A 12,065-nucleotide genomic window follows, 5' to 3' on the forward strand; every position below is an offset into this window, starting at 1 on the left:
ATATGCAATTTTTAAATATATAGATATCATCAAAACCAATCCCACTCAATTTAAATTATACCCAAATCATTTATATGTGTTATCACTATCTTATAACATAAATTAATTGGTGCTTTAAAATAAACCTAATTTCAAATTTATGCATAAGCTGACAACATATTTTTAATAATATATTATTGATTTGGGTTACAAAAAGGTTAAATCAATTCCTATGGTATTAAGTGAATTAGGGTTTATAGGTGTTTACTAATTAAAATTTTTGTGTTGAATCTTTGATAACTATTTTTTTTTTCAAGATAATTTAAGTACATAAATGAATCCATTTTAATTAATACAAATTTAAAAGAAAAAACTCCAACATGCATAATAATAATAATTTACAAAATAGAGCCCATTTTATATATAAACAATTCATTTAATATGAATCATGCATGTGAGATCTAATGAATAGGACTAATAAACTTATATTTATTCTTCATGAATAGTGTGGAATAACTAATGTGGTATTTGCTATAAATATATCCAATCCACTAATAAACAGTAAATATATAAGTACATTCAATAATCAAAGGGGAAAAATAATTTCGTCAAAGACATGTGGAGGAACTTTTTTAGCAGTACACAATTTGAAATTGACTCTATATATATATATATATATATATATATATATATATATATATATATATATATATATATATATATATATATATATATATATATATATATATATATATGTATGGAGAGTGGAACATTTTATATCATAAATTTAGTCCATCAAATTTGAGAAAACAATACGTCAAAGATCTTAATTAGACTATTAATTTAAAAATTTAAAATTAAGAATGAAGTGATCTTGAAAACTTATGAGGCAATAAAATTTCATCTGTTTTGTCGTTTTATAATTCAAACATAGAACATTATTTGACTCGAATATTAAATATCATATACATAAATAAACAATTTTACTTTAATAACAAGAAAACCCCTCAATGTCTTTTTTTTTTTTTTTTTTCTTTCTTTAATATATAGATCAAGCTGTATAAAATGATGTGGTGGGTTGTTTTATTAATGAATAAATTCACCAAGATCTAAAATTTTGATTCAAGTCAAACTACAAATGATTTGAATATACTATTTTTCAATATTATGGGAGATGGGAATAGCTTATATTTATACAAATATTCGAAGGATCTTATCTCATGAAAAAACATTGGTGTCACCAAAATCTTGGATGGAGACAATAGAGAAAGATACAAAGAATGATTGAAGGTTTTGGTCACCAATTGCATCATAAGGGGGAACGTTCCCATGGCCAAAAATGTTGTGTTTGTTTATTCTCTTATTGAGTGGTGTTTTTGGAAGCTAAGGAAAAAAATAAATCTATGTATCTTCATTCTCATAATTTATGGCTTGACCATTTGATGCAATTTGTCCGATTGGAATTTTGAAATAATGGAAGATGAATGATATGTGAATGTTATCGCTAATATCTTGACATAGAAAATAAGTTCGACCTTCATATGATAATTACATCGATCGATCTATAATTTGGATGGAAAATAACTTGATTCAATTTTTTCTTTTTTTTTTTTATCTTTGGTATGGTTTAATGACTCCAATTTAAATATAATAGTTGTAAGAAGTAAGACTTACGAGTTTTAGCCATAATTAATTAATTAATACTATTATTTTTTTTAGAGAAAGAATTTCGTTTAAACATTTACAAACTTTGTATTTATTCACTTTCAATTGCATAACGATAAATGCATATCAAATTTTACTATGACGATGTAACGTTACTTCAAAACGCAACAATAAATTGGATTGAACTTCAAATACCATTTTCTTTTTATTGTATATTTTGATAATTAAAAATAGACAAAATTAAATTGAAATAATTATCAAAATATACAAACAAAAGAAAATGGTATTTGGAGTTAAATATAATTTATTGATACAAAAATATTGTGCCCATGATTTCTCTTCCTCTCTGCATGCTTTCTGCCAAAGACGTCGGCGCCTGACTTATCAACTTTCTATGTCGCTTCGAACAGTACGATCTTATGAAATTTTGGGCAGACGATTATTTTTTTTATAATAATTTGGATTCAGAATTAAAAATCTCATTCCATTTCCTCTCCTTAATTTTCTCCCTTTCTCTTATTAAAACGTCATTTTCCCTTTTTATTTTTTTGCCTAAATTGTGACGAGAAAGAAAGAAAAAAAAAAAACAATATTGTTGTAATTTTATTTCTTTTGAAATAGAAATTTGTTCGACAAATTAAAATATTGTGCCAATGACAACGTGGTATTTATTTTTTAAAAAATGGACTCAAATCTCTACATCAAGTAAGCATTCAGATATGGTTTGTTTTGTTAAAAATATAATCTGTTAAAAATTTAATATTGTATAGTTTTTTTGTACAATACTTTTGCTTTCAAGTTCATTTACCAGTAAGCGAGCTAACAAAATTAAGTACAAATATCTTTTGTTCGAATATGTAATATTTTAATCAACTATAAATGCTCGACTTTATAAAAGAATAAAAAAATTAAAAGAATTAAAAAGTATAAGCGTTCTTTCCTTACAAGTATCAATCTAAGAATTTGAAAGCATTATTTTAAATTAGCTATATTTGTTCTTGTTTGTTTATTTAACAGGTGACATTTACAGTGAAAAAAAAACCTAAAGTAAGAATTTAAAGATTTAAAGTGTATATTACCCGATTACAAACCTAAGCTATTTTTTTTTTCTTAATCTTATTATATATATAGACATATATATATATATATATATATATATATATTTATACATGGGACACTTTGTCAAATGGGTTTCTCTTAATCAAAATGATTAATGGGTCCATCCATTTGAAACTTAAAAGAAAATCATAGATTTAAACAAACAATACAATATAAATTTTCATAAATCTTTGATTAAGAGTGAAAAGCATGTACCAATCAAACCCAACTAATTACGAAGTACACTGGCCCTAATCTCATAGAAAAGGCATCTTCCGTCCTTTGGGTTTGGTGGGCGGGTCCCACCACCCGATTTTCTTTTTTTGTTAATAAGCATTAAGAGCATCATCTCTATCAAATTTTATTTTTATTTCATTTCATTTCAATACCCAAAAAAAAAAAAAAAAAAAAAGTAGAAAGAGGTTCATTTTCCTATACGACATGTCGTTTCCCTTCTAAATTTAATTTGGGGGTTTGGGGCCCACGTGAGACTCAATGATGGGACATACTCCCAACTTTGATCCTCCTAACAAAGGGCTTAGGGACCTCAAAATCCTCCACTAATCATTGCTCTCCCACTATTAACACATGTTTAATATTAAAAAACAAAAAAAAATTAACATTTTAAGACGATGGATTTATTTTTTATTTTCCTAAATTCTTATTCAATTTTTTCTTTTAGTTCATTTTCCAATAGTGTTATTGTAATTTTAATCATTTAAAATTAAATCCTTCAACTTTTATGCAAAATACAAATAGAAAAATGAAAAGGAAGAGAGAAAAAAAAAAGAAAGGAAACTTTAGCTTTTGAGCAAAAAATGTAACACTTGAACACATTTTGTAAAATTCAAAACAATAATAAGATAGAGAAATAAAATATATATTTTAATTTAAAAAAGTTTTTTATTTGGTGATATGGCACTTTATGCTATAGGGTAATCATGTGAGATTATTCCCTCTCCCACTCTTTTTATTCCACCTATCATATGATATATGAAGCTATTACACCCCCAATTGTGAAGTCAAATTACATCATCTACCACTTTATATTATTTCTCAAATATCTTTTCCATCCAATTCTCATCACTTTATTTTCACTATCCTCACTATAAATTACTTCCATTACTCTTCATCTTTACTTCACCCAATTAACTGCTTTTTACCGTAGAATGACTTCATAATATACATTAACCGGTTAAGATAATGTATTAAACAAAACAACATATATATATAATGGTATATTAAACCTACGACTAACTACAGTTAGTTAAAATTGTATTCTTTTGATTAAAAATTCATTTTGGTCCTTGAACATTCATAAAAAACGCTATTTTAAATAATACACTTCACTTTGTGCGGTCGTTGAGTTTTGATCTATTTTTTATTTTTTTAAATAATTTATGTCTTGTTTGATAATCATTTTGTATTTAAAAATTAGACATTTTCTTATAATTGCGCAAAATAATATGTATTTTTTTATCAACTACGGTTATTAAATCTTTAACCAAATTATTCCAAAAACAAAACTCGATTTTTTAAAAGTTCAATATTAGCTTTTTAAATAAAAAGTCAAATGATACTTCTTGATTGGCTGCATTAATATGCAACAATCTCGTTTTTATACTTATCAACCAAAATATAGTTCAAATGTTATTTATATACTTTTACGATGAATGAACTCGCCATATTTTCAAACATGTACTATAAAAACCTTAGTTTTCATTTTGTTCTTCAAAATATAAAAAATCAAGTGTCAAACTTTCTGTCTTTTCACGTAAAAATTAGTATTTTTATCTTTAATAGTTCATTACACGTACAAAATCTCTTTTAACGCTCAATTAAATTGTTACATAATTGCAATTGTAAGTTTATATATCGAATCACTGCAAGTTAAAAATTTTAAATTATATCAGTCAAATAATCCCTTACCCATCAAGAAGTTAATTTTAGAAAATTAGGTCGGTTTGCTTACATCTTCTTTATGATTGGTTTTTACTTTTTTTCTTAGAACTTTCAATCATGTTTAATAAATAAAAAAGTTATATAATTAGCAAATGTCAAAACTCACTCTAAAGTCTCAAACGAGTTGAAAAAAATTGAGTAGTGGGTGAACTAAACCAACGTGATAGTGATTAGATTTTTTCCCCATTTTCCCATGGTTAGAAAATATTAAAAAATGATAATAATAATTACAAAATATGAATTTCTTTTTCATTTTGTTTCTTAAAATTTACAAAATTATTGAGTGGAGTCGAGAAAGCTGGGCCCAGCCGTATAATGGAGCCGGGCGGTAAATGGGAGAAGAGTTGATTACGCGCGTGAATAGCTTTAGAAGCGTGGGGGTTATATCGGCTTGGTTGGAGTTGGCTCGACCCGGGTTTTGGTCGTTGTGGGTATGATTTCAGACATGGGCCTCTCCCGTTCATTGCCCTTTCGAATTAATAAGGAAGTTGTGGTTCACGCCCAAGGGTTGAGAGTGTCGTTCATTTGTTTATTGTGTTGAGTGGAGACGTGGGGTCGGCAGGAGTTTCCGGAAAATATTCCAACTAAAATTGAATCTAATAATGCAATTATACTAAACACAACAATTAAATTAAGTATGTATACGTTGAAAAAAATGGGTTTTTTTTTTTTTTTTTATAAGAATACAAAAATGCAAACTATTTAATGAAAAAACTAATTAGACTTTATTTTGTTATAAGATCAAAATAGTTCGTCCATTTTATCTTTCATAAAAAGTATTTAATGTTATTATCACGCTCTTAGATGTTTGTGTTTATTATAACAAATCATTAATAAAATTATACTTGATTTTGTCCATTTTTTTTCTTTTTGATAAGTTTCCTATAAAAAATATATTTTATTTTAGATAAATTGTCAAAAGTAAAACATTTAACAAAATATTTATCCTTAGTAGAAAAATCAAAGTGTGATGTTTTTTTTTTTTTTTTGTAGTTTTCTCCTATACATTGTAAATAGTTTGTCATTATTTTTATGTTTGAAGAAACCTTTTATTCTCGTACCAAAAAAAAGTAGCTGTGAATTGTTTTAAAAAATAAAATTACCCTCAAAACATCCATTATTAGATGAACCACAGGAAACCCACAACACTTAATTTTCCTTGCATCCATTTTTATCATATAGGGAAAAAAAACAATAAAGTATCAATAAATTGATTTAAACCACAAAATTATCACAATTCATTTAAAAAACCACTATATAGATCTATTTTGATACACAATCAATGTGAAATATTGAAAGTTAAATGTGTTATGGAATACCAAATTTTATAGACGTACATGCTAAATAATTTCAAAATATAATAAGCCAAAGTAGAATACAAACAAAGTGTTAAACTTAATAATGAAATAAAATATTTAAATTATCACATGTAAACAATTAGTCAATTCAAAATTGTCCAATCAAAACGAAACATACCTTACCACAAATTTTAGATTAACTTAAATCAACTCCATTACTAATTTAAGTTAGAGTTTGAGTATGACAAATTTCAAAACTAAAATTTGATTCCCCCATTTAAATAGAACAAAAATATATTATAGGAATCATAGATTTTACTCAAAATAATTCAATGAACTTCGCATAAGGCAGCTGGATAAACCAAAAGCATAATAATAAAACGAAAGTTTTGTTCTCAAGTATTGTACGTTTCATTAATATGGAAGGTGACGGCCCTAACAACAAAAGCACTCAAATCAATTACAACTTCAAATGGGAAATTTGTAAATTCACACCATTCTTTTAAAATATTTTTGCGTGTTCCTAAATTTAAACATACAACAAATATAATAAACGGTTAGATATATTCAAATTGACATCCCAGGGCTATGGTATAAAAATGTCACTCATGTTCGTTAATTATATATATACATTTATAAAGTTAATGTTATTAAAAATTCGGTTAATGTCTCTATTATTTTAATAAATATTAAATATTGTATCTAACGTGTAATTAAATATAAGTATTTTTACGATGAAATTTGTGAACATATCCACTTATTATATACATGTATTTATAAGAATTAATGATATTGCTTCAAATGCTTAGTTGGTATATTTAAGGTTAATGAAAATTACCATATGGGAAGCATTTCTTTTCCTAGAAAAGACAAATTTTTAAATATTCCTTTTTCCTTAAGGGTTGAAACAATGGCAGGGTGTATGATGATTAACAATATTAATAAACATGTTTCTTTTCTGTATATATGTATAACATAAATATTTTATTTTGTATATTCATTTTTTTACGTAAATTGATATATTAAAAACTATAGGGAAGAAGGTTATAATTCGAAGCAACTTAAAAAATTTTGGGCTATAAAAAGGAGAGGTCCTTTGTTAGGTTGAGACCTTATCGATCAGAACAACGTCTAGATCACTTTTGTTTACCAAATTCACTTTCACCTAATCAAAAGAAAGAATCGAATCATCAAGTGGTTTACAAGCGAATTGGGTGTTTCGTCTCTCTCACTTTCCTTTCTATTTCTCTCACTTCTATCGCTTTCTCTCTAAAACTCTTTTTTTTCAACTCTTTTTTTTCTTCCCATTCTGTTTATATATATATACACAGCAACAAGTATTTTTGTGTATTTCAAGCTCAGATACAAAGAAAGGGGGGAAAAAAAGTGGGTCTTTTCTTTCTTTCTTTCTTTCTTTTTTCTCCTTTATAACTCATGAATTCAACTCTCTGATCAAAATTTTCTATTCGGTTCGTTAGTGCTGCTTTCGAGGTTTCTCGCCGTCTTTGAATTCGGCGGTGTCTCTGTTTTCCTTTTCTTTTTATTGCCATCTCTGAGGAATTTGGTGGCGCATTAAAGTTGGGGCTTTCATGAATCCAGCTACTTGAAATTTTGCCTTTTTCTTCTCAGTGCATTTAAGGCTCTTTTGAAGAAGAAAGCACCACGTCCTTTGGCTCTGCCATTTATATTCCTCTTCCTTTCTTTAGTTTTGGTTTTGTTTTTATTCAAAGATAGAGAGAAGCAGAGACCCAAACTAAAAATATTTCGATATTGGAACCAAACAAAACCATTGAATTTGAAAACTACTCTCTGTTTTATTTTTGTTTGTGAACTCGATCTGGGTTTTCTTCAATCTTTCAACGAAAGAGACATTTCGAACTAAGGTAATTAGTTTCATTCTTTTCCCTTTTTAGTGAAGTACTCTGAACACTCTGTTTCTTTTGTTTCTTCCTCCTAATTTGGTGATTTCTTATTTTTACTTCTTCTTTTGTCTTATTAATCTAGGAATTTTAGTTGGGTTTGTGAAAGAAACCAACGACAATGTTGCCTCAGAAACAAGCAGAGGAGGCCATAGTTCCTAACGTGAACGAAACAGAGCATGAAGGAAAAGAAGAAGATAAAGAATCTCAGTCTCTTTTCAGTGTAAAAAACATCCTCTGGCATGGTGGCTCTGCTTGGGATGCTTGGTTCAGTTGCGCTTCTAATCAAGTAAAAAGACAAAAAGAGAACCCATTTCTAAAATTCCTCTACAATTTTCTTAAAACAAAAATTTACACTGTTTTTGTTGATTTTTCTTTGGCAGGTTGCTCAGGTTCTGTTAACTCTGCCGTATTCATTTTCTCAGCTGGGAATGCTCTCTGGGATCTTGTTTCAAATTTTCTATGGAATGATGGGAAGTTGGACTGCTTATATAATCAGTGTACTGTACATTGAATACAGAAGTAGGAAGGAGAAAGAGAATGTGAGCTTCAAAAATCATGTGATTCAATGGTTTGAAGTTCTTGATGGCTTATTGGGTCCTTATTGGAAAGCCATTGGACTTGCATTTAACTGTACCTTCCTCTTGTTTGGATCAGTCATTCAACTCATCGCTTGTGCAAGGTTAGACTTTCTTTTCATTCATTCATTTTTTTTGCCTTTTTGCCTTTCTTTACGCTTGATTTTATCTGGGTTTGCTTTATTATTGAGGGTTTGTTTTGTGTTTTCATCAGCAATATTTATTACATCAACGATCATTTGGACAAGAGAACATGGACTTATATTTTTGGAGCTTGTTGTGCAACAACTGTTTTCATCCCTTCTTTCCATAACTACCGGATTTGGTCCTTTTTGGGGCTTGGGATGACCACTTACACTGCTTGGTACATGGCCATCGCCGCCCTTGTCCACGGCCAGGTAATTACTCCGGCCAATCTCCGCCACCCCCGTCATCTTCTCGTTTGTGGGAACTTAAATATCATTAGTTATTTCTTTTAATTTTAGGTTGAGGGTGTCCAACACTCTGGCCCTAAGAAGTTGGTTCTGTACTTCACCGGCGCCACTAACATTCTTTACACATTCGGAGGCCATGCTGTGACTGTGTAAGTTTATTCGGGATTTCAATTCACATAATCATTGTATAATTTTAAAGTTATAATCTAAATCCTAAAACCCCAAAATGTTTCAGTGAAATTATGCACGCTATGTGGAAGCCTCAGAAATTCAAGTACATCTATTTGATGGCTACATTGTACGTTTTCACCTTAACTCTTCCGTCAGCCACCGCCGTGTACTGGGCTTTCGGAGATGAGCTTCTAAACCATTCCAACGCCTTCTCCCTTCTCCCAAAATCCGGCTTCCGTGACGCCGCCGTCATCCTCATGCTCATTCACCAGGTAAACTTTCAATTACACCTAAGGTGTTCGTGAAAAAATCCCCTTACAAAAAGTTCACTAAAATTTAATTTTTGGCACTGAAAATCTGACGTGGGTTGTTTTTGTTATGGGGGTGTTGGATGAAGTTCATTACGTTTGGGTTTGCTTGTACGCCGTTGTACTTTGTGTGGGAGAAAGTGATTGGAATGCATGATACGAAGAGCATTTGTTTAAGGGCTGTTGCGAGGTTACCGGTGGTGATTCCAATTTGGTTTTTGGCAATCATTTTCCCGTTCTTTGGGCCTATAAATTCGGCGGTGGGAGCTTTGTTGGTGAGTTTCACAGTATATATTATCCCTGCCTTGGCTCATATGCTGACTTACAGAAAGGCCTCTGCTCGTCAGGTAAAATTCTCTCTTTTTTTTCCTTTTCTATTTAACTAATTTAGCTGTTTTACCCTCCCAAATCCCACTGTTTCTCTTTGCCCCCCTCACTCTGCCTACCTGACATATTTGCCCCCACAATGTTTTTTTCTTTCTTTCTTTCTTCTTTTTTTTTAAAATGTTTATGTCATTCATTTACATTCCTCTTTTAATGTCATAAAAGAACTTCAAGCTAAGTTTTGAAAACTAAAACAGATTAGTAGTTAATTTTTTTAATTATTATTTTTATTTGTCTTATTTTGTTGGTTTGAAATCTCTAATTAGAAAAGATGAGGGATTAGTCAACAACTTCTTGGACACAAGATTGAAAACTAAGATACCTGAAGAACTAAACTAAACAAAAATGAATTAGGCACTTTTAAATTTAGTGAACTATTGAAAGTTTTGGAACTTAAAAGCAATTAATGGACTAATTTTGTAATATTTACTGTAAAGCATATCGATGTTGGAGGCCATTTGGCTTCAATTTTTGGGTAGAAACAAAATCTTAAATCGTCCGAGGGTCAAATTGCAAATAAAGTAGGACCTAGTTTAAGGGGATTTTGTGTAGTTTAGCCAAAAATGTAGTACTAAATCCTTAATCTACGTAGTGTTTGCTAAACATAGGATTAGGACATCAATTTTTTTTAATAATAATAATAAAAAAAAAGACAAAAAATTGTGTTTTATTTAGAGCATTCTTAGTTGGTTATTTGAGGAAAGAGTGTGGAATATAAAGTTATGAACAAAAGCATTTATGGCTTTGATATAGAAATGTTATCAAACAATTAAAATAGGTGAAAAGTCCTTTTCATTTAGTTATTCAATAGACTTGTATTTTTTGTACCCTCTTCAATGGCCTACCCTACTCTTTACTCATCTCCCTGCCTCTAGGCCGATTGTAGAAGTCTTTGTCCCACACTTAATGCTAATCATAGTTAAACCAAGTTTAAGACCTTATAGTAAAATAAAACTATTTATTGCTCAAATTAATCAACTTCGGAGAGATTCCTCCTCTTGTTTACTGAACATTTTCCGTTTGTTCCTTTGCAGAATGCTGCAGAGAAGCCTCCATTCTTCATCCCGAGCTGGGTTGGAATGTACGTATTGAACACGTTCGTGGTGGCGTGGGTTCTTGTGGTTGGGTTTGGGTTTGGAGGATGGGCTAGTATGACGAACTTTGTCAGGCAAGTAGACACCTTCGGACTTTTCGCAAAGTGCTATCAGTGCAAGGGTCCCCCGTTACCTGCGATGGCTCCAACTGCTCATCATTAAACTCTGGGCAGCCACTGGGTTCTGTTTCGGTTTCGGTCTTGGTCTTGGTCTTGATCTCGTTCATCTCCTCCACTTTTTGTATCATACCAATGGGGGAAAAATCACTAGCCTTTTGCTCATGGCCCCCTCTCTTTGAGTGTGTTAGAATTTTCTTCTACTTTTTCCCCCTAGTGTGCTGAATCGGTAATGATTCTCATCCAGTCAAAATCATCGGCTTAATTTTAGCTGATTAGTATATTATTATATTATATATTATACTTGTAGCTTACTTAATATTTTCTTCAAACACTCTTAAATTATTACCATTGCCATAAATTTAAGATGTAGTTTTTGTTAATTCTCATGGTTTCCTAAGCATAATCCACTAATTTTTTTCTGTTAAATTACACAAACTAGTCTTGAATTTAGAGAAGATCTCTACTCTTGCTCTTAATGTAATGTATTAATTAATTAGTAATAGTTTATCGTTAAGTAAACCTAATACTTAGTAGAGAACTAAAATCAACTAGTTTTATCTGAAACAGATTTAATCCATTCTTAAATTATTATAAAATTTATAATTCGAACACATATACGACAAAATGAAATTAATTAAATCAATTGTTTTAAAAACTTTGTTTCAATTTTATTTTATTAAAAAAAAGAAAAGAAAAAGACTTAGAGAACAAATAATTTAATTATTTATTACCATAATTTTCAAAGTAATGGTTTAAAAGTGCAATAAAGGAAAGGGAATTCTTGCAATCAGTTTGCATGCGGAGAATTTCATAAAGGAAACCCTCGTCATTAAATAAATATTTCTTTAATTTTTAATAAATATTGAGTGGGATGCCTTCAACATGAAAGAGACTGACCAAAACTTCTACTGTTTATTTCGGATATGTTTGAAGATTAACTTTACTTTTGGCTTTCATATTTTAATTAAATAATAAAGAGTATTTATTCTATTAAATGTGTTGAAATTTAACAAATTTTATTGTCTGGAAATATGTTTACGGGATTCATTATTAAAG

General features: G+C 29.5%; 1 protein-coding gene across 1 annotated transcript; it reads left to right on the forward strand.

Annotated features, from left to right (window-relative positions):
* The first annotated feature begins 7,124 nt into the window (after window positions 1–7,124).
* On the forward strand, window positions 7,125–11,389 carry LOC103486311 (auxin transporter-like protein 2). Its single transcript, XM_008444229.3, has 8 exons — window positions 7,125–7,885; window positions 8,007–8,210; window positions 8,305–8,603; window positions 8,714–8,897; window positions 8,985–9,082; window positions 9,169–9,376; window positions 9,502–9,759; window positions 10,831–11,389. Exons 2-8 carry the CDS (start codon window positions 8,043–8,045, stop codon window positions 11,050–11,052), a joined length of 1,437 nt encoding a protein of 478 aa, XP_008442451.1. The 5' UTR covers window positions 7,125–7,885; window positions 8,007–8,042; the 3' UTR covers window positions 11,053–11,389.
* Window positions 11,390–12,065: the final 676 nt, after the last annotated feature.

This window comes from Cucumis melo, chromosome 4 (genome assembly GCF_025177605.1).
Source record: "Cucumis melo cultivar AY chromosome 4, USDA_Cmelo_AY_1.0, whole genome shotgun sequence".
Taxonomy (NCBI): domain Eukaryota; kingdom Viridiplantae; phylum Streptophyta; class Magnoliopsida; order Cucurbitales; family Cucurbitaceae; genus Cucumis; species Cucumis melo.